Source organism: Mirounga angustirostris, unplaced genomic scaffold (genome assembly GCF_029215605.1).
Source record: "Mirounga angustirostris isolate CCGP_5_RB_7025 unplaced genomic scaffold, mMirAng1.0.hap1 SCAF_5, whole genome shotgun sequence".
In the NCBI taxonomy this organism is placed as follows: domain Eukaryota; kingdom Metazoa; phylum Chordata; class Mammalia; order Carnivora; family Phocidae; genus Mirounga; species Mirounga angustirostris.
The window spans coordinates 67,594,693-67,619,236 of record NW_026991713.1 but is presented as its reverse complement, the minus strand read 5'-3'; the positions used below and the strand labels follow the sequence as shown (position 1 = coordinate 67,619,236).

The 24,544-nt window shown below is 39.9% G+C and overlaps 1 protein-coding gene across 1 annotated transcript in view; it reads right to left on the bottom strand.

Moving 5' to 3' along the window:
* NELL2 (neural EGFL like 2) overlaps positions 1 to 24,544 on the bottom strand; it is a 326,039-nt gene that overhangs the window by 266,095 nt on the left and 35,400 nt on the right. The window contains exon 3 of the mRNA XM_064591364.1: positions 4,851 to 5,001. Within this exon, the coding sequence (XP_064447434.1) occupies positions 4,851 to 5,001 (151 nt within the window). The remainder of the gene's footprint in view (positions 1 to 4,850; positions 5,002 to 24,544) is intronic.

The window sequence follows — 24,544 nt, the reverse complement described above, 5'->3', positions numbered from 1 at the left end:
ATTTCCACATTCTATGGGATCCATTCATCAATAATGTGAATGTAGAACCCATTCTACTTCCTGAGGAAAAGCATGGCCCTGCTCTTGAGAATTGCCTCCTTCAGGCAGAAATGGGCATCTTCCATTCAGCTGTGTCCTTGTTAGGCTCCTCAATTTTTACATAAAATGTCAGTATTTCCTCCAACTCAATTCCTATTGCTGCTCACTCAACACTTAACTCTCACTGAAGTGTCAAGCATAGCTACAATTCGAGTACTTACCAGGGAAGTCTAACTTGAATTCAATATTATTCTGAGAAAAGCAATTTATATGGAATATTGCCTTAAGGACATGGTCTTTTATCAGAGTTTCATATCGGAGGCACTACTAGGATAGGAATATTAGTAGGGAAAATTTGGCTGCACACTACCAAGGGCCTCCAAGGGTGCCATATGGTTTCAAAGATCTTCACACCTTGACACAAGTTCTTGGCATCACTGTAGCTTCGCTTTTCCCAAAGTGCATTACAGCATGATGCCACAAGCTGATGTGAAACCCTCTGAACTCGTTTCTCTAAAGACACTCACCATATCCTGCCCTAAAAGGCCATAGGAGAAATATGTCTTTGGTCTTAGAACCAAGAATAATTGCGTTATCTTAATCATCCAACTGGGTTTCTATTTTTCCTTTGCCCTGATTTTCATATTTCACTTTATTCTTATCTTGTTGTCCGGCAGATATCTCCATAAACCACCTTACATTTTTTGTGAAGGAAAGCAGAGAATAAATAAGTGTTCAGGAAATGATGAAACTAAAAATATGAGTCAGAATAAGATGAAGGGAAGAAAGAGAACTTCAGCAACAAGATCAGAAACACACACACACACCATAACCAAGATCTGTCAGGGTGCCAGCAGGTTAGCACATATCACAGTGTACTGGTAAAAACACCACACTCGAGAGTCCGAATAAGTGGGTTTGAGTCCCGATTCTGTCACTAACTAGCTAAGTGATGCTGTGAAGCAAGTGGGCAGAAGAGAACCAAGTCGAACAACCTCCCACATACACTGAGAGGCGGCAGAGCACCAACGTCCAGCAGGCTGGCTCTGTAATCCAATTACCTGAGCTTAAACCCTACCTCCACTTAGTGTTGGGAACCTCCAACAACTTAAGCTCTCTGGGCTTGTTTTTCTTATCTGTGAAATGGGAATGAGAATACTGACTTTGCGTGATTATGGCACTTTCGTGGCATCTTTTTCTCCAGTGCTCTCAAGCACTTTATATGGACTTACAGATGAGGAACCCGAGGTACAGAAGAGTTAAGTAATTTGCACAAGGTCACAAAGCCAGTGAGTGGTAGAGCTAGGACAGGAATGCACGAAGTGCCCCTCTCGATCTGCACACTTAACCACTAATCAATGCTGAGGATCAAATGAGCAATGCACAGTGCCTTTAATAACTGCTAGCTTACTGGGGGCGCCTGGGTGGCTCAGTCGTTAAGCGTCTGCCTTCGGCTCAGGCCATGATCCCAGGGTCCTGGGATTGAGCCCCACATCGGGCTCCCGGCTTGGCGGGAAGCCTGCTTCTCCCTCTACCACTCCCCCTGCTTGTGTTCCCTCTCTCACTGTGTCTCTCTCTGTCAAATAAATAAATAAAATCTTTAAAAAAAAAAAACAAAAAACTGCTAGCTTACTAAACAATTGAAAAGTGCCTTACAAATCGACATAAGTTTTTATATCATAGAAAGATATACTATATCTCAAATATGGCATTTGTTTAGATAAATGTTATCAAATGTATAGATGATATAAAGAATAAGTAAAACAAGGAATTACAGAATTAATATTAAATTTAACAAGTATAATTAGAAAGCATGAGAACTGAGCACAAAAATTTATGTATAAATATATTCATCATGGTGTTATTTATTAAAGTCAAAAAAGGAAATGAGTTAAATATCCAAAGTAAGGGGCTGATTAAATGAAATATGACATACAGACAAAAGGACTAGATCAAAATATGACAGAATGTCAACATTGGTCTCCTTTTGGTAATATGATTTGTATGAATTTTTCTATTTCTTTACACTTGTCTGCTTTCCATATTTTCCACAGTGAAAATATATTGCCATATTGATTTAAAAAAAACAAATATTATCTTTCATTGAAATAACTCAATATAAATTCTTACATGTTTTCACACATCTACTTCACAGGAAGAGTAAGAAAAAAATCCGCCTGACAGCAAGTCATCCTTCCTCAGATCCTTCACCAGGAATCTACCCAATGACAGTCGGGTATTTCAGAGGTCCATATACTTACTGTTTAAGATGCTAAAAATAATTTTCAAACTATCTCAGGAAGCGTTAGATTAAAAGTGTGTAGAAGCCTGTGCTGGTCAAACATTTGTACAGTTATTCATTATATTCAACTCCAGGGACCAACAAAAACATTGCCCATCTGGGACGCATACAGATGAGGGCAGTGGACCTTGTGAAGTGCTGCCAATTAAGTCTCCAGAGAAGCAGATGGAGTAGCCTGCGCTGGTTACTCAACGTGGAGACAAGAGGGGTAAGACAGGAGGCTGCAGTAGCCATCGTGGATGTAAGGATATGCCATCTGGAAGGAGGCTGGATGAGTTCCATGTGGGGAAAAGTTACCAGACAGAAAAATCTAGTGCCCAAAATACAGGGGAAATTTTTCTTTCACAAAGCAGAAATAATCAGCACCAGAGGTGCCTGGGCCACTCAGTCAGTTAAGTGTCCAACTCTTGGCTTTGGCTCAGGTCATGATCTCAGGGTCCTGGGATCCAGCCCTGTGTTAGGCTCTGCCCTCAGTGGGGAGTCTGCTCAAGGATTCTCTCCCTCTCCCTGTGTGCCTCCCCCTGATCATGCTCTCTCTCTCTCTCTCTCTCAAATAAATAAATCTTAAAAAGAAAGAAAGAAAGAAAGAAAGAAAGAAAGAAAGAAAGAAAGAAAGAAAGAAAGAAAGAAAGAAAGAAAGAAAGAAAGAAAAATCAGCAATATATCAGGCAGCTCTGTAAAGGAACAATGTTCCTTTATTGTATGTGAATCATGTTGCCTAAAGCCCGAGTGAGATGGGCAAAGTTGCAGTACTGTAAGCAAGGAGCTCAGATATGGGGGCGCCTGGGTGGCTCAGTCGTTAAGCGTCTGCCTTCGGCTCGGGTCGTGATCCCAGGGTTCTGGGATTGAGCCCCTCATCAGGCTCCCTGCTCAGTGGGAAGCCTGCTTCTCCCTCTCCCACTCCCCCTGCTTGTGTTCCCTCTCTCGCTGTGTCTCTCTCTGTCAAATAAATAAATAATATCTTAAAAAAAAAAAAAAAAAAAAGGAGCTCAGGTATCAATTACTTGAAGATAAGACCTGTCCCTGGGACCAGAAACACACCAAGGGGAAAAGCCCTAGTGAACCCTTGTAGATGGGACTTCTCTCTTTCTTGCTCCTCCTTGAAGATACTAATCCAATTACCAAGTGAACTCTAGCATGGCACCCTCCTCTCAATCACAGGCCAGAACCTGGGAGGAAAGAAGCCCAAGTGAGGGGCCTAGGAAGTTATGCCAACCCTCTGGGGCTACTGATGGACTAAGGCAGGGCCTTAACAGAATAATACAGGTAGCGTGTGATCGGGAACCTTGCTCTCTCTGTCAGCTTGCTCTATTTTGTTCTCCACACATTTGTGCTTCTGTTTGTTCTTTAGTACTTAATCAAGGTTTGCAAAGACCCAGGCTACGTCATCTCTGATAAGAGAACTCAAGAAAAGAGAGTTTCTGCCCACACCTGAACAGGACCATTAAAACCTCTTATATATCTTAAACACTTGATATATATAAACTCTTTAATCTTTGCCACAAGCTATGAAATAGGTACTATCACTCTCCCTATTTCACAGGTGAGAAAACTGAAGCACAGAAAGCCTATATGACTTGTTCAAGGTCCACAGTTGGTAAGTCATGGAGTGGGTATTCAAAATGTGAACACAAAGGAATTTGCATTATCAGAACTGTGGTTATTCTTTCACAAAAGAATCATTTAGGGGGGGCCTCACTGGCCCAGTCAGTTAAGTGTCCAACTCTTGGCTTTGGCTCAGGTCATGATCTCAGGGTCCTGGGATACAGCCCCGCGTCAGGCTCCACGCTTAGCTTAGAGTCTGCTTGAAAATTCTCTCCCTCTGCCCCTCCCCCCTCAAATAAATAAATACATCTAAAAAAAAAAAAGGAATCATTTGGAGCTGTTTGGTATTATTCAGTAACAGTCTATGTTTATGCAAAGGGTCATGAATGAATTTCTCCTTCCCCTCCCCTCCCCCTCGTCATTACTTCCACCAGCTCTCCTAATCCTGCTTCCACACATGTGAGAAGCTGAGAGATACTAGGCAGTATTTTGATTTAATGCACATCCAAGAACACAGTTATAACTGCTGCCGTCTAAGAGGTGCGTCAAAAAAGAAGTCATCTGTCAGGGATGAAAATTATAAAACTATTAAACTCTAAACCCAGGCAATTTCTTAAAGAAGCTGAATATAGTATTTTTGTGGTTAACTATTCACAAATTAAGAAGAAATATGTTTGCCTTTAACACTGAGGAAGAAATCTCATGAGGAATTTAGTCATTAATAAGTGTGTCTTAGGAATGGTGATTTCTGTGTGCTTTTAGCAACATCAAAAGCACCAGCTCCTTCTGCATCTAGGCTGATCTCAATTACTGGTGTTTGTGATTTTGCATAATGCAGCAAAATTATTCTAGCTGTTTCCTACCAATCTTGTGTAGAGTATATCTTGCTTTTGTTTACTTCTTTTGAGTGGGTTCATTTAACCATATATAATGAAAACATGAAAACCCCAGCAGCCACACTCACCTGTGATCCAAGTGGTGAATTGAGAGAATAACTCCAGAATTTAAGTGGGTCTGTTTTAGAGTCACCAAAACAGTAAATTCATGTTTATTTCTCAGCTTCTGAAAAAACTGTTCAGCTGTAGCAGTGGATGCTTTTATACTTCTGGGAGTATCTAAAAAAAGAAACATATACTAAGTATACTAGAATTTGGTTTTACAAAGTATCTTTTCTGTGCAACGTTTTTCAAAAAAACATTATCAAGTAACAACTGATAAATACCAAGTTTCAGACTCTTTCAACAAGACTTTATGCTACATAGAACACAGGACAGTCAACCAATTACTGAACTTTCGTTCCAGGAATCTTTTTTCAAAAATGTCCCCTTTGAGGCAAAGAACCAAAGAATCATCTTTGAAGAGGTGTGTTCCCAAGTTTTCTCCTGACATATTTTATCCTGGATACCACAGCCACGTCAGTGTCAACCATGAGCAAAAAGATGTACTTCTTAGAATAGGACCTAAAAGACCAGGATAGAGCCATTTAGCTTTTCTGACACCTCATGACAGAAAACTGGCTTTAAATCTATGTGCCACCTTCCACATTGATGTCTTTAGCCAGAAGGTGTGCTATAAATAGATTTTTTAAAAGATCATTGAAATTAGTCACTCTCAGCCTTCTGTGCAGTGGAGGAAACATTAAGATCAAATTGTCTTACCATATTGTTGAAAGAAATACATAGAACTTCATTCCAATGTCCCTCTCTCCAGACTCAGAGAAAGCCTAGCAAAGGAAAGTATGCCCTGGAAGAGCAGAAATTTTGACCCTACACTTCTACCTCGTTTAGTCTTGCACTCCAACCTCAGGACCCAGAGGGTATGGGGGCAATATGGATAGAAATGGACTTAGTGGAGAGAAAAAACTTATCATTCAAGCCATCTGCAAACTGAGCATAAGGCTCTCCTATTCATAGGACGTGCAAAGCGTTGATGGGAGCCAGAAAGTTTCTGTTGTTATCAAATGATCCTCCTCATTTGTATGCTTTAGACTAGGTAGATTAAGTAACTAGACTTACTTTTGTCTAGGTAGTCTAGGTAACTACTAGGTAAGTAGTTCTCAATGGAAAAACTACCAGCATTTAGAAAGAACAATCCCTCCTCGTGCAAAACTGTCCCATGCATTGCAGAACACTTAACTCCCCTGGTCCTGGTCCAGTGAATGCCAACGACACCAGACCCCCAGTCATTATGACAACCCAAAGTTCTCCCACACACTTCCAAGCATTCCCTCAGCAGCAATGTAGCAGAAGTCTTGTTGAGAACTACAACCTCAATGAAACAGATTATAGGATTAATCCAAAGTTCCATACCTTTCTAGCCCCACAAATTTATGGAATAAAAATGTAACCACCTGATCTGTGTCCATCACTGGGAATGGACAGACATGGAGAAGTCCTCAAAATACCCATAAAATAGAGGAAGGAACAAATAATCCCAGTTACAATGAAAGAAATGCTGTCATACAGGTAGGTACAAAAGTGTGGACAGATCACAGAGGGGAAAAATAGCCAACATCATGTGGAGGGAAGGCTCTCATAAAACAGATGGCATTTGATCAGGAGTTGCCCAGTAGAAAAGAGAGGGAAAAGCATTCCAGTCATAGGAATAATTTGTGAAAAAGGAGAAAGGTGTAAAAGGGCATGACATGGCTGAAAGAGTAAAGAGCAGCCTTTGCAGGATGGGCCTGGATAGGAAAGCTGGACTGGACAGGCAGGACCTTGTGTGCCAGTGTAATGGACACCTGTTATTTCTGTCACCTTGCTAAAAAAAGACAAAAACAAAACCAAAACAAAATAAAAAAACAAAGAGAACAAAAGAAACCCTCTTACTTACCACTGAAAAATGATCCTTCCCCACTCTCAAACACACGACTTCCTCCACACCAATCAGAGCAACACCAAACCCTGTCCGCAGTCATTGATTTTGGAGTGAGCACCTAATCTAAGGCAATGAAGTCAGACCCAGGATATTTGTTCAAAGTTTTAGGAAAAAGAAAATTCTTGTTTCAAAATCAATATTCAGTTCCAATCAATATTCAGAACTCAAAAGCATAACAATAATCTACAGTTTCTGCCATAGTCAACCTAATAGTTTCTCTCCAAGCTCCATCAAGGATAAGATTGGCTATGGATGGGGAATCCATACAATTCTTCCTAGCTCCAAAACGTTCTACTTCCTCAAGGATGCATACAAAATGTAATTCTGTGAGAATAATTCATCTAGTGTTAACTTTTAATCCACTCTAATTTATACACACGTAAATCATTCACAAACCTCATCACTTCATCTTAATTTGATAGATAAAAGCAAGTTAAATTAAATTATAAATATTTATTATGCTTTCCCCCCATTTCAGGCAGGTAGAGCTTGAGCCGCATCCTTTGTCTTGCTGAACAGGATAATAGATGGGAGATGCAAATGAGAGAAGCAGAGAAAGGACTACACTGAATACAGAAATGAAGATCAGACCCACGGAGAGATTCAAAGATGTGGCCTAGAGAGCTTGAGCTCATCCATTGGGAGAAAACGAGTTTAGAATTGGGCCACAACTGCCTTACAAGTGAAACTTTAGAAAAGAGATGCTTACTGAGGGTTTTTAGCAAGTTTTGTCATGTGGTACGCACAGAAAACCTTCACTAATCTCTGTATTATTTTCCACTGTTTTTGGAGTCAGATTTGTGGGGATAGTTGAGAGGTTGTATTATTTGTGTGAGTTTTCTTTGTTATGTTTTAGAGGAAATGATGTGTAAAGATTGACCTTAAGACGAAAGGAAGAAGGATCTAAAAGAGTAGATTACATTTGAGTATCATTAATAAAAATGTAAGACTCCATGGTTGAAAACATGGTGAAGGAATCTGTAGGTGAAGAAAACATTTTTTTAAAAATTGATCAATCTGTATTTTGGAAAATTTTCTCTGGTGGCCATGTGGAAAGTTATTTGAAGAAAGAGAAACTCTCACAATTCAGATGATCATTGACTCTTTTGTTAGATTTCACATATTTTAAACATCACATTTTGACATCCCTAAACTACCTTTCCCAAACCAAATCATCCTGTCCAACCTCTCCTCCCAGCCCATTACCTTCCCTTTTTTGCTCCTTCAATGAGGGTAGGATGACTTGCAGGAAAAGAGGGACCCTCCAACAAAAACATGGCCAGCAGAAGTCCCATTCAGCTCACACTATAGTAACAGGAGAAATAATATTGTGTTGGTTTTTTTTTTTTTTACCCATCTTGGTTAGCCAAGTTCATTACAGAGAGATTTCAAAACAGACTTGAGTGAACTTCCCACCTGTGTTATGGGGAGGGGCAACATGAAAGGCGGTTTGAGGGAGAAAGCCTCATCTGACTTATTATGGCCTCAAGATGGTCTCCTCACCTGGCACCCCCAGCCCAGGGGCCCAGGACACAGGTGAAGATTACTTGATTGTGACAGAGAGAGCACCTACAGGATGTACAAATTATGACTGCATCGTATTTTCAACAGAACACCCTCTCTTACCAACCCTCACATCACCCTAATATTATTTAAATCTATTGCTGCCCTTAAAAACATGCTTTTCATAAATTCATTATTCCTGAGTCCAGGAAGGACTTGACGGGGGCCTGAACTCTGTGAGGTGCATCAGAATAAACAGGAGAGTTAGAATTCCAGAGATTTTTAGAAAATAGAATCTAAAGAATTTGGTCACTGATAAAAACACATGCAAAACACAAAAGAAAGAGAAAACTGAAGCTAATCGAATCTAAAGTTTCTAGCTTGAGAGACCAGATGAAGGGAAATGCCGTGGGAGCATGATGGTACCCAGATGGGATATCAGTTTTAGCAGTGGTCATTCTGACGTGGGAGGGGACGTGCAGGTGGGAGTGTCCAAGAGGAGGCGGGCACCTCTCCCGAGAGAGGTCAACGTTGGCAATATATATTTAGAAGTCATCAGAACATAGTGTCTAAAATCATAGGAATCACAAGAATGAGAGGACAAAAGGATGGACCATCAAAAAATCTAAACCTGACACAGAGTAGCGACAACATATATAACGTATATGCACACATATATGATGCTGCACATCTGCTGCTATACAGTATCCTTCAAAAATGTATAATGATATATTTGTCCCTTTGAACCCACATTTCATTTTTGTTCTCATAAAGCCTTGGAAACTTGACAGAGACAACCATTACTACTTCCTTTTTCAATGAGTAAAACTAGCCAAGGAACAATCCCGTGATTCACCCAAAGGCACCTGGTATGCCAGAGGTTTGATGGGGATGACAATTTCTGGTCCGGTATTCTCTCCACTAAATCGCACTGCCTCCTGAACATGGCATCCTTTATCCAAGCTTAACTGCCACTCACAAACAGAAATGCAAATAAGAGAGCACCAACATAGAAAATAATCCAGAAAAAAAGTAATTATATAAGACAACATTTTTAGTTCCATAAGTGACTAGCTTAGTAGTGATTTTAAGAAAGGTCACTTTGCTCATTTACATTTGTTTCTCGATTTGCAAAATTAACATTCCTGCCTTCTATTTTCATCTCAAGGATTATAAAGTGTTCAGAGAGACTTATGAGTTCCCACAATTATTACTATAGACCCAATTCTAATCTTCACCAGAAAATCAAGTCAAAGAAACCATCATGTGAGAATTAATTTTACTTCATTTTTATCATTTCAGTTTTCAGATTTAGTAATTTAATACAGGTATATGTGAAGCAATTTCTCAACAGGGCCTCCTACTAGGAACCAGACATAGAGAAATAAAGTGTGGTGACTGGCAGAACACACTCTTAACCCAGAAGAATGAAGTTTCAATGCCAGGGAGGCAGATTATTAGCTATGCTTGGCATGTAGTAAACATCATGTGCTGGCTATTAGAATTATATTTATCATTATTACTCTTTCAAGCAGTGAGACTGTGGAATCCACTAAAACTATCCACAGCCATGATACCCTTGTGGCGATTTCTGAGCTTACTTTCATGCTAAGTATCCCAAACTCAGCCATAAAATATCAGTTTCCGCATTTGGAAATTGGCATAAAAGTTTTTGGCAATCAAATTATTCTTAAAATAAAATCCTGCCTACCACTCTCTAGTTCTACAAAACTATGAATGAACATTTATTTATGGACAAAAATCAATGTAAACAAATTTCTTTTCAATGAAAGTCTGACAGAGGTCATTTCAAATTGCCTCTTCTGAGAAAAACAGGCTGATAACAATGGCCTTCAAACACTGCTATGAAGCCCCAAAGAAAATCTTATCAACAGGATGCCTGGGTGGCTCAGTGGGTTAAGCGGCTGCCTTTGGTTCAGGTCATGATCCCAGGGTCCTGGGTTCGAGTCCCACGTGGGGCTCCTTGTTCAGCGGGGAGCCTGCTTCTCACTCTGCCCCTCCCCCTGCTCGTGTTCTCTCTCTCTCTCTCTCACTCTGACAAATAAATAAAATCTACAAAAAAAAAAAAAAAGAAAGAAAGAAAGAAAGAAAAGAAAAAAACTAGTCTACACATCCACATTGGAGCAGGTTTTCCTAACTGGAGAATCGCTTGAGTTTAAAATAAAACTTTCAACGTTTTCCATTTTTATTGTGTGCAGAGCCTAAAAAATCTACTTAAAAAAAAAAAAACTCATGGCATTTTAAAGCAGTTATCAATAAGTAATGAAGCAGTTCAGAGGCGATCTCATCAAAATACTCATTTTTAGTCGTGGGACTACCAGGATGGAGTGATGAGTTCCCGAGTGAATGTAGTCACAATTTTTAGGGATTTCAACAATGTGTTATGTATTCCCCATATACATCGTAGTTAAGGGGAGAAAGGAGAGCGAGAGAGAGACTGGTTTATTCCAAAAATAGACCGGAAATTAATGAAAGTATGTATGTGGTAGCAAACATTGGTGCTTACTGAAAAAGAGAGTCAGACCGGAGCTTCTTTACGTATTTTTGGTGTGTTAGTAAAAGTAAAGAGAAGGGATTTGTCCATCAACCAATAACAAAGAAATCGGCAAGAATTATTTTCTTCTTTTGCCCTTAAACCGCGTTACTACAACTGCCATCATGAATCAAATGAGTCTGTGCCACTGACAGGTCCTACCTCATCTGCACTGTATAAAACCTAAATTGATCTCCCCCCACATAACCAGACTAATACAAATACCATGTGCAAATTCGATTACAAAAACAGTCTAATCTCAGGCGTAAGATGGTTGACTTAGAATGTGCCAAAACTCACCAAATGACTTCTTCTTTCAGTCTCCAACTATGAAAGGCTGTTGTCTTCTAATTCAGGTTAGAAATATATGGAGTCAGAACTATTAGTATAGTTCCTGTCTGTTGGTCTTACTCCCCCTTCAGTATATCCATGTCTTTACAGTGCAAACTTTCAAGGCAAAGTAATAGCTACAATTTTAAAAGCCATTAAATCTGACTAACACTATGCAGTTTGCAAAGTCCTTAAACATGAACAATCTCATTTAAGCCTCAGAGCAACTCTGAATAAATGGGATTATTGCTCCACAGTAATAGAAATTACAGATGAGGAAAGAGAGGCAGAGAAGCCAAGACCCTTGCAATCATCACCCTACGTGGCTCAAAATCAGAGCTCATTTCTATTTATTTACTCTATTAGAAACTTGTTGGTTTGAAACCTCAGGAGCTTCCCCAGTGATATCTAAACAGGCCCTGCACCAGAGGGCAAGGAGAGAAGGAAGAAAGAGGCAGGCCACTCCAGATGGGAGGCGGCAGGTTTAATATGCAAAGGAACTTACTTACAAGGCTTGCCTTCGGCAGTCGCAAGACACACAGATCTCTCCATCCGCTGGCAAAAATCTTAAATTTATATAGAGGCCTTAACTGGATTCACTCAAGTTATACCAATCCACATGGTCGCAACAATACACTGCTCTCTCACCAATGCATCCCTGAAAATGACTCCCACTGTGGGAATGGTGGGCAAAGTGTGCATTTCAAGGACAGGGAGGAGGGTAGGAGCCTTTGATTGCTGAGGCCCAGCTCAAGGGTCAATCTGAGGTCATGTCCTCTCCGTGACCTCCTTCAACAGAACTATCAAAAGCAATTAGGATAGGATAAATGAATGAACGGACCAAATTTAAAACTGCCGAGCCAGAATCCTCACCCAAGCCAATGTGCTTCCTATAATTACACGGTAGTGCCCTACCAAAGCGATGGTGATGCACACTTCCGGTAAGTAAATAAACCCTGATTTAAAGTTAACTTTTATAAAAATATATTCTGAAGATAAATACACTTTTCTTGATCTTCAGATCAATTTAAGCTTTACAAATCTACAAAACAATTCATATTATATTATTTCTCAGCTAGATACTCTTAAACTATTGAGATATAAACTGTAAACCCAAAAGCTTTTTTAAAAGGCAATTTTCAAATGATTCTCCTTAAAAAATTATTGGGCAAAATGTATGAGTAATCCACAACTTTCTAATGGGGCAAACCCACGTCTAATGATGCTGCATCCTCATCTTTTAGCTGTCTATATGTCCCTTACGTTACTAGGTTACCCCAGTGCATACTCTTAGAAAGTTGACTTCCCCTTCTACATTTTATTCCCATTAAACCCCAAAACAATCTCAAAAGTTTCTTTCAAATCAACAGCTAATTATAATTGGATTCAACGCATAATAAGCATATGTATCTTCATGTATTATTTACAAAATTGTTGGCTTAATGTTGTGAAAATCCAACCACAGAAAAACATATACAAATGAATATAATCAGCAATTAAAACATAAGCATCCGCACCATTCAAGAAACAAAAATGAATAGTAGGTTCTACTCCTGGATTTAGCAACTAAATGGTTGATGTTAAGCAAATCATTTATGACTCATATGTTGGAATTTTCATTAATGAAGTAGAACAAAATTTAGTCAGAATGTAGGAGAGCTACAAACAATAAAATGTCTGTAATTATGAACTTAAAAATACAGTATTAACATTTTATAATACATAACAGATATGAGTTGTGTAGATTATTCCATTTTGATTGTTTCAAGTCCAGACCAACAAGTAACTTTCTGATAGTAATTTGGCTTCCCAGGTACATTGTTCTTCAGAGACAGTAGTAGTAATTAACCACTATGAGTATTCTGGTCTAGTTCACTGTTATAATCCTCATTGGAGATTAAAATTAAAATTGGCACTTGAGTTTATAATCAGATTAACGTTTTTGGCTAGTGTGAAGCTGTCCCTCAGAACCTCACCAGTGAAGTTAACAGCTGATTTGTTACCAGCAAAATTAAGAGGATAAGTGAGCTAAACGATATCCCTCTTTATCATCTCTTCTCCCAAATGGAATACTGCGCAAGACTACGACTAAATAGAGATGTTAAGTAAATGAAAGGGATGATGATGATGACAATGACAAGGATAATGATGTCATCTACAATTTTAATATACTGGTCGTATTCCTGGTTGTGTTCCTGATACTGCCTCATTACCCGTAGATAGCAGTCTCAACAATATCATTTGAACATACGTAGCAGACTTAGGAATTGGTAATTTGCTAGATCTTTATTTAAACCAATCCCAAATGTATTATCAAACTGATAGTTGCACACATACAAAGCCATATCAGCTAATGTCAAAGCCAATGTCTTAAATGCATAAGTAAAATTAAACTCATGGACTATCATACTTTATTAAACATGCTTTTGCCTTGCCATTGAAACCCTGAATAAATGAAAAGCATGAATGTCTTTTAAAAAAAAGAAAAACACTCAATTTTTCACTGGTCTTACCCTTAGCCGTACATCAAAAGGTTCAAATGCACCTCATATACTGACACCAGTTACTGGTGTATGAGGTATTGCTTAAATTAACAATGTACTCATTTTAACATTAAACTGTATAAATTCATGAACTAGGTCATTTTTCCCTCTTGTAGATTATCCCATATATAGTATATATGTTATATCTTAAATGCACACATAATTACTCTTCATAAGGTGTTCATATCAATTAAGAGAATAACTCTAAGTGCAAAAGAGAAATGCACAGATGCTAACTTTTTAAGTGAAAACTGAATCACAAGTTATTCCTTTATTTTGAGGTCTGATCAAATATTCATTCAATCCCTGAGAAGGATAAGAGAGAAAAAAAGAAATATTATATATATATATTATCATATATATAAATCTGACTACCTTTTTATCCACATGTGTGCTTGGTTTGGCTCAGCTTTAGTCAAATTATTATTGTAAAAAGAAGAAAGAAAACTAACAGGATCAAGGTGAGATCTCTACTATATATCTTTAACATTTGGTTGATACCTATTAATTGGCAAGAGTAAGGAACAGGGATCTATAATATGCAGGTTTACACATTTATATAAAATGCAAAGGTTATATATCATGCAACCCCAGATTGCACAAGCAGGTTCTAACGGAATCTTTGCTGAATAGCAAGAGATAGGATGCAGTGCTCCATCAATTATGCAGAGCTTGAAGTGCTGAAATGCACAATTTCATCTTCCACCTAATAGGCCAATTTGACCTGAGACATCAATTTTGGAAGTTCATTCTGCTTTTATCCTTCTTTAATTAGAATAATCAAATTATTTTGGAATAACAAGATAGCAAAATATCAGTTACCATGATTAATCGCCCTATCAAAATTGTGCTACATTTTTTTAAAGATTATTATTTTCACTGCAACAAAGAAAACAGCATTCATTATAAGATACCAAAGGACACAGAGCACAGAATAGTCAGTTTCTCAATCCAGTTTCTCTAATCCACATGGTTACCCAGCTAGAAACTACATTCCCTAGTTTCCTTTGTAGCTAAGGTGGTCAGGTGACAAGTTCTGGTCAACAGTATATAGTAGAAGTGATATGTGCTAGAATTCAGATTTTATTATTAGAAAGGAAACACAATGCCCTCCACTCTCCTTTCCCTGGGACTGGAACAGGGATATTGAGGTAGTAAGCCAAGCTCTTCAATGAGGATGAGGGCAATGTGGGGCCTTGAATAATGTAGCAGAGCTACCCATCGACCCTGGAACCGCTGCCTACCTTGAGGTTGTTATATGAGAGGGAAACAGACATCCTCCTTTGAGTACTTTGAGACGTCCTTCTTTGAGCACTGCATTTGGGGCCTCTTTGTTACAGGAGCTTAGCCTATTCCCTAAGGAATACATCTCCCCAAGTTTCCTATGACTCATCCAGAATGGGGTGTCATTCTTTAAAACAAGGATCAGCAAAATTTTCTGCATAAGGCCAGACAGCAAATTATTTTAGGCTTTATAAGCCACGTACATCTCTGTTGCATATTCTTTCAAAGTTATTTTTATTGGTTTTTTTTACTATCATTTAAAAATGTCAAAAACATTTTAAAATGTTAAAAAAAAAATGTTACCTATGGGGCGCCTGGGTGGCTCAGATGGTTAAGCATCTGCCTTCAGCTCAGGTCATGATCCCCAGGGTACTGGGATCAAGCCCTGCGTCTGGCTCCTGGCTCAGCGGGGAGCCTGCTTCTCCCTGTCCCTCTGCCTCTCCCCCTGCTCATGCTCTCTCTCTCTCTCTCTCTGTATCTCTGTATCTCTGTGTCTCAAATGAATAAATAAAATCTTTAAAAAAACAAATATTAGCTCAAGGGGTCACACAAACATAGGCCTCAAATTTGGCCCACAGGACCACAGTTTACTGACTCCTGGAAACAACAAATACAGATATAATTTCCCCTGGATGAAGCACAAGTCTTTTATATCTTTAGTTAGTTATGCTTATGTCTAGAAAGGAAGACCAAAATAGTGTGATAGGAGGCTTAGTGAGAGAAAGTCTAGATGCTGTGCAAGCAGAAAAGGAAGGAGACAAACGCTGTCTATTACCTTGCCTTCATTGCTGCTGTTGACATGTAAATTTGGGGAGCACATCCTATCTTCCCTCATTCTGTGATGTTTTCCAAGTTCAGGGATCAATTTTGTGATTCTCCTTTTTAGCACAGCCCATGCAGAAGACAATCAGTCAGTGTGGCCAACTGTGTTGCTCATTGATGGCTTCGCCATCTATTTCTGTGCCTTTTAATGACAACGTACTGTTGTTCTCTGCTCAAGTAACTAAGTAAAGGTTACAGATTTATTTTGCCTCAAATATTCCTTCGCATTGCCACCTAGTTTAATATTATGATTTAAAAGGTGGAGTAAATGGCAATTCCAATGAACTAAACTAGAACGATATAAAAAATTTATAATACTCTTTTATATTGTTATGTATTAAAACTAAAGACTCTCTCCCCTTTCTCCTTGGAATATGAACCAGCAAGTCTGCATGGGGATCCTAGATTTATGAGAACTTAGTCCTCTGTAGCATTCTGAGATGAGCATTCCTAGAAAAAGGAATGATAGAAGGCCTCAGTTAAGAGCAGATTCAAAACTTTCCCCCCAGATACTGACAGAGTGGGTTGAGTATTTTCTTAGAAATGTTATAAATTTCTAGAATGTCAGGGAAAATTATTTCTAACTGAATGGCCAGAAACACCTTCCAGAGCCAAAGGAAAGCACTAGACTTGTCTTCTCTCTCCACATCTGTTTTGGGGATAGCTGTGTGTTGACCTATGAGGAATGTTTAAAACGTTTACTAAATCAATGTTCTTGGTTTTTTTTCTTTTGTTGTGTAAGATTAGATTAAAAAAAAAAAACATGCAGGCAAAAAATCTACACAGTGGTCTACAGATAATTTCCCCACTCTATCTTACACTCTTTAAAACAGGAGAACCGGCAGTTAAAATAATCCGGGAATTATATTGCAATCAGGATTTAACATGTCACCTTCCATGACAATTCTTTTCCTTTTATGACAGCCCATAGCTCTGATCGTTTACTATGTACTTTCATTATTTTTCAGTGTAGCACTTTGTGCTGCCTTACATCTTTCTCCGTTTCTTGTCTAATTGCTTTCTCTGCCAGTCTTACATCCTCAGAAAGATCAATTTTAATCTCCTTGAGGGCAAGATCTGTACATTACATCTCTCTCCTCTACCAGTAACTACCAGCAATTATAGCCCAAGACAGAGAGAAGTTCAATAAATATTTGCGGAATTGAGTTGAATGAATTTTCCTTTTCAAAGTTTGGAAGGTAAAACAATATACTTACCTTGGATGTAAGGGTAAATCACTCTCCTCCCTCCTAATTCTCCATCAAAGCAGGGTTTGGGCTCACTGCACCGCTCTAGGCAACACCTGATCATCTCACACACAAACATAATTTAACCTGCACAAAGGTTTATGGAGAGGTCCTGGGAGGCATGGCCCATACTAATTAACAGGTCCAACTATCTCATTAGCCCAGGCTAGGAAACAATCGTTAGGGTTTAAAATTCTACTTAAACTAGAACACCTGAGGGTAGTTTAAAACAGCTGTGTTCGGAGAGGGGAAAGATGGCGGAGGAGTAGGGGACCCTATTTCAACTGGTCCCCGGAATTGAGCTGGATATCTACCAGACCACTCTGAGCACCCACGAAACCAGCCTGAGATGTAAGAAGATCTGGATCTCTACAAACAGAATATCGCAGGCAGTGGGTTTTGAGGTACGAAGAGGAGAGCCCTGATTCTGCGGGCAGATTTCGGAAGATAAACGGCGGCGGGAGGGAGCCTGGCCGTGGGGATCCTACACCGCCGGTGAGTGACAGCCTCGCGCGCTTTGGACGGGCACAGACTCGCAGACCGGTAGCGTCGGGAAAGGACTTTAGGGCAGCCCCCGGGGTGGAAAACCAGACCGGCAGGGTCGCGCGCACGCAAACCACAACACCCCCCCCCCCATCCCGGACAGGACAGAAACCGGAGTGAGGGTCCCGCACGCGAACATGAACTGCAACCCCCCGGGGGTGGAAACCCCAGGGGGTGGAGTCCCTCGCAGGTACTGGGAGTGGCTGGCGGTTTTAGAAGCACAAAGGGCAGAGACGAGCCCCGACCTGGAGGCAGGAGTGGGAGCACTGCGGAGGGGCGCACAACCCAGGACGCTGCAGTTTATAGCAGCATGGACAGAAACGGAGACAGTGTGGCCTGGAGAGCTCACTGAAGAATAGACTGTGGGCTCTCTGCTCTGAGGCAGAGGGTTGGAAACGGTCTCTTCTGCTCTGACTCACGAAAGGGACGTGGAAAGCCGCCAGGGAAAGCCGCCAGAGAACAAAAGCCCCAAAGACTGATTCCCACTGAGCCCATCCCCCGCCACAGGGGCGCAGGGCAACTCCGCCCAAACAGGGTTGCCTGAGTAACAGCCCGGCAGGCCCCTCCCGCAGAAGACAGGCTGGGAAAACAAGAGGCCAGCAACCCTAAGGTCCCAAGAAAACAGGTGCATCTTGCTTGGGTTCTGGTCAATAATTTGGACTCTATACACTCCCTCAAACACCCATCAAGAGAATGACTAGGAGGGGGAGCCCCCAAAACAGAAAAGACTCAGAAATTATGACTTATGCTGCAGATTTACAAATGGATGCAGATATAACCAAGATGTCAGAGATGGAATTCAGGCTAGCAATTGTGAAGACAGTGGCTAGAATGGAGAAATCAATTAATGGCAACATAGAGTCTCTAAGGGCAGAAATAAAAGGTGAATTGGCAGAACTTAAAAATGCTATCAATGAGATCCAATCCAATCTAGATAATCTAACAGCTAGGGCAACTGAGACAGAAGAGAGAATAAGCGATCTGGAAGATAGTGTAATAGATAAAAAGGGAAAAGAGGAGGCCAGGGAAAAACAACTCAGAATCCATGAAAATAGAATCAGAGAAATAAGTGACACCATGAGGCGTTCCAATGTCAGAATAATTGGAATCCCGGAGGGAGTGGAGAGAGAGAGAGGGCTAGAAGATGTATTTGAGCAAATCGTAGCTGAGAACTTCCCTAATCTGGGGAATGAAACAAACATTCGAGCCCTAGAGGCAGAGAGGACCCCTCCTAAGATCAAGGAAAACAGGCCAACACCCCGGCATGTAATAGTAAAACTTGCAAATCTTAGAACCAAGGAAACCATCTTAAGGGCAGTTAGGGGGAAGAGATTCCTTACGTACAGAGGGAGGAACATCAGAGTAACGTCAGACCTATCCACAGAGACCTGGCAAGACATATTCAGAGTACTAAAAGAGAAGAACATGCAGCCAAGAATACTTTATCTGGCAAGGCTTTCATTTAGAATGGATGGAGAGATGCAGAGCTTCCACGACCGGCAGAAACTGAAAGAATATGTGACCACTAAACCGGCCCTGCAAGAAATATTAAGGGGGGTTCTATAAAAGGAGAAAGACCCCAAGCGTGATCTACAACAGAAATTTACAGGGACAATCTATAAAAACAATGTCTTCACAGGCAACATGATGACAATTAATTCATATCTTTCAATAATCACTCTCAACGTGAATGGCCTAAACACTCCCATAAAATGGCACAGGGTTGCAGATTGGATAAAAAGACAGGACCCATCCATATGCTGTCTACAAGAGACTCATTTTGAACCTAAAGATACATCCAGACTGAAAGTGAAGGGATGGAGATCCATCTTCCATGCCAGCAGACCTCAAAAGAAAGCTGGGGTAGCAATTCTTATATCAGACAAATTAGATTTTAAACTAAAGTCTGTAATGAGATACAGAAGGACACTATATCATTCTTAAAGGGTCTATTCAACAAGAAGATCTAACAATTGTAAATATCTATGCCCCCAACATGGGAGCAGCCATCTACATAAGCCAACTGTTAACCAAAATAAAGAATCATATTGATAACAACACTTTAATTGTAGGAGACCTCAATACTCCACTCTCAGCAATGGACAGATCATCTAAGCAGAAAATCAACAAGGAAAGAAGAGCTTTGAATGATACATTGGACCAGATGGACCTCATAGATATTTACAGAACATTCCACCCTAAAACAACAGAATACTCATTCTTCTCGAGCACACATGGAACTTTCTCCAGAATAGACCATATATACTGGGTCACAAATCAGGTCTCAACCGATACCAAAAGATTGAAATTATTCGCTGCATATTCTCAGACCACAATGCTCTAAACCTGGAACTTAATCACAAGAAAAAAATTGGCAGAAATTCAAACACTTGGAAGCTAAAGACCACTCTGCTCAAGAATGTTTGGGTCAACCAAGAAATCAAAGAAGAACTTAAACAATTCATGGAAATCAATGAGAACGAAAACACATCGGTCCAAAACCTATGGGATACTGCAAAGGCGGTCCTAAGGGGGAAATCCATAATCATCCAAGCCTCACTCAAAAAAATAGAAAAATCCCAAATTCACCAACTAACTCTACACCTTAAAGAACTAGAGAAAAAGCAACAAACGATGCCTAAGCCACGCATTAGAAGAGAAATAATTAAAATTAGAGCAGAAATCAATGAATTAGAAACCAGAAACACAGTAGATCACATCAATGAAACTAGAAGTTGGTTCTTTGAAAGAATTAATAAGATTGCTAAACCACTGGCCAGACTTATCCAAAAGAAGAGAGAAAGGACCCAAATTAATAAAATTATGAATGAAAGGGGAGAGATCAGGACTAACACCAAGGAAATAGAAACAATTACTAGAAATTATTATCAACAACTATATGCCAATAAACTGAGCAATCTGGATGAAATGGAGGCCTTCCTGGAAACCTATAAGCTGCCAAGACTGAAACAGGAAGAAATTGACAACCTGAATAGGCCAATAACCAGTAACAAGATTGAAGCAGTGATCAAAAACCTCCCCCCAAAAAAAGAGTCCAGGGCCTGATGGATTCCCCGGGGAATTCTACCAAACATTCAAAGAAGAAATAATACCTATTCTACTGAAGCTGTTTCAAAAAATAGAAACAGAAGGAAAACTTCCAAACTCATTCTATGAGGCCAGCATTACCTTAATCCCAAACCAGGCAAAGACCCCATCAAAAAGGAGAATTTCAGACCGATATCCCTGATGAATATGGATTCCAAAATCCTCAACAAAATCCTAGTTAATAGGATCCAACAATACATTAAAAGGATCATCCATCACGACCAAGTGGGATTTATCCCCGGGATGCAAGGGTAGTTCAACATTCGCAAATCAATCAATGTGATAGAACACATTAATGAGAGGAGGGAGAAGAACCATATGGTCCTTTCAATTGATGCAGAAAAAGCATTTGACAAAATACAACATCCTTTCCTGATTAAAACTCTCCAGAGTATAGGGATAGAGGGAACATTCCTCAAGCTCATAAGATCCATCTATGAAAAACCCACAGCGAACATCATCCTCAATGGGGAAAAGCTGAGAGCCTTTCCCTTAAGATCAGGAACACGTCAAGGGTGCCCACTCTCACCACTGTTGTTCAACATAGTACTAGAAGTCCTAGCAACAGCAATCAGACAACAAAAAGAAATAAAAGGTATTCAAATTGGCAAAGAAGAAGTCAAACTCTCTCTTTTCACAGATGACATGATACTTCATGTGGAAAACCCAAAAGACTCCACCCCCAAATTACTAGAACTCATCCAGCAATTCAGTAATGTGGCAGGATACAAAATCAATGCACAGAAATCAGTTGCTTTCTTATACACTAACAACGCAACTGTAGAAAGAGAAATTAAAGAAACGATTCCATTTACAATAGCACCAAAAACCATAAGATACCTCGGAATAAACCTAACCAAAGAGGTAAAGGATCTATACTCTAGGAACTACAAAACACTCATGAAAGAAGTTGAAGAAGACACAAAAAGATGGAAAAATATTCCATGCTCATGGATCGGAAGAATAAACATTGTTAAAATGTCTATGCTACCCAGAGCAATCTATACCTTCAATGCCATCCCAATCAAAATTCCAATGACATTTTTCAAAGTGCTGGAACAAACAATCCTAAAATTTGTATGGAATCAGAAAAGACCCCGAATCGCCAAGGACATGTTGAAAAAGAAAAACAAAGCTGGGGGCATCACGTTGCCCGATTTCAAGCTATATTACAAATCAGTGATCACCAAGACAGCATGGTACTGGCACAAAAACAGACATACAGACCAATGGAACAGAATAGAGAACCCAGATATGGATCCTCAACTCTATGGTCAAATAATCTTTGACAAAGCAGGAAAAAAGATGCAATGGAAAAAAGACAGTCTCTTCAATAAATGGTGCTGGGAAAATTGGACAGCCACATGCAGAAGAATGAAACTCGACCATTCTCTAACACCACTCACAAAGATAAACTCAAAGTGGATGACAGACCTCAATGTGAGACAGGAATCCATCAAAATCCTAGAGGAGAACATAGGCAGTAACCTCTTTGACATCGCCCACAGCAACTTCTTTCAAGATACATCTCCAAAAGCTAGTGAAACAAAAGCAAAAATGAACTTTTGGGACTTCATCAAGATAAAAAGCTTCTGCACAGCAAAGGAAACAGTCAACAAAACAAAGAGGCAACCCACAGAATGGGAGAAGATATTTGCAAATGACACTACAGATAAAGGGCTGGTATCCAAAATCTATAAAGAACTTCTCAAACTGAACACCCAAAAAACAAATAATCAAGTCAAAAAGTGGGCAGAAGAGATGAACAGACACTTCTCTGAAGAAGACATACAAATGACTAACAGACACATGAAAAAATGTTCATCATCATTAGCCATCAGGGAAATCCAAATCAAAACCACACTGAGATACCACCTTACACCAGTTAGAATGGCCAAAATGGACAGGGAAAGAAACAACAAATGTTGGAGAGGTTGTGGAAAAAGGGGAACCCTCCTACACTGTTGGTGGGAATGCAAGTTGGTACAACCACTTTGGAAAACAGTGTGGAGGTTCCTCAAAAATTTAAAAATAGAGCTACCCTATGACCCAGCAATTGCACTCCTGGGTATTTACCCCAAAGACACAGATGTAGTGAAAAGAAGGGCCATATGCACCCCAATGTTCATAGCAACAATGTCCGCAATAGCCAAACTGTGGAAAGAGCCAAGATGCCCTTCAACAGATGAATGGATAAAGAAGATGTGGTCCATATATACAATGGAATATTACTCAGCCATCAGAAAAGATGGCTTTTACATCAGCATGGATGGGACTGGAGGAGATTATGCTAAGCAAAACAAGTCAAGCAGAGAAAGTCAATTATTATATGGTTTCACTTATTTGTGGAACATAAGGAATAACATGGAGGACATTAGGAGAAGGAAGGGGAAAATGGGGGGGGGGATTGGAGGGAGAGATGAACCATGAGAGACTATGGACCTGAGAAACAAACAGGGTTCTAGAGGGGAGGGGGGAGGGGGGGTTGGTTAGCCCGGTGATGGGTATTAAGGAGGGCACGTACTGCATGGAGCACTGGGTGTTATACAAAAACAATGGATCGTGGATCACTACATCAAAAACTAATGATGTATTGTATGGTGACTAACATAATATAATAAAATTAAAAACTACAAAAAAAAAAAAAAAGCTGTTTTCTTTCATTCCAGAATTTCCTACCCGAATGTTATTCCAGGTCATATATTTCTTCCTCTTGGTTCATATTCCACTTTCACAAAATTGTTTTCCTTACTAGCATTGGGAAGATAAAGCTAGTCTTTCTACCTAGTACCACATTTAGATAGATCTGAATAACATGCGGATATGTGAAAGAGATATTTCCATTTCTAATTTTGGAAATTAGGCCCAAACATCAACAGTATATTTCCTATTTTAGTACCACCATCCAATGATTCAATCATGTATGTCCTCATTTACATACACTCTCTCCCTTATCTGTACAATTTCACATTCATTCCCTAGAAATACACCCCAATTTTGTTTTTCTTCCGATTTTTTATTTTTAGCATTTTCATTCATTCTTTCCTCTTGTTTCATAAAGTATGTGCATAAGTTCAGAAGACATAAATACAGTATATAAATACATGTGCATATGCATGTGTGTGCACGTATACATAACACACATACAAACACACACACACATTATTGCTATGGCCAATCTATGATTCGTAAATGTGGCTGTTTCCAAAGCATCATTGTTCAACCAGTTTTTAGGACTGTGGCCTGCTTTTTCACACAGAAGCAATATTATACATGACGGTTAGGTCCTCAGAAGATTCAACCTATTTCAGTATGTTGTGGCTGATTTAAATCCAATAGATTCTGGTTCCATGGATCTAGTAGGCTGAGCTCAGAAATGCCTGGCACCTCGACAGGCAAAGGAGAAGTCTGGAAGCCAAGATGGGATAGAGGGATGGGATAACTCAACAGCTGTAGATTAGACACTGAACAAGGGAGCCAGCAATTCATAGCTGATAGTCAAAGACATAAAGGTGAACTCGGACTCGGTTCAACTTGGGAGATCCAGGCAGACGAAGCAGCATGTGCAAGGCTCGGAGGTGTGCAGAAGCATGGGACATTCATGGAGCCTCCGATACTGTATACTGCTAGAGCATAAGGTGTGTGGGAGGGAGGGAGGGAGAAAATGTAAGGAGTCTAGACAGGTGGTGAGGAACAGATCACCGTTCTGCTATCAGCCTTTTCAGAGACACTGTGTTACTCAGAACTGCGAGGCTAAGATGAAACCAAAGCAGAAGCCCAGTTATGCGAACTGGACCAGGAGAGTGGGGCAGAAGGAAGTATGACTCAGTAGGCACATGGCAGCACA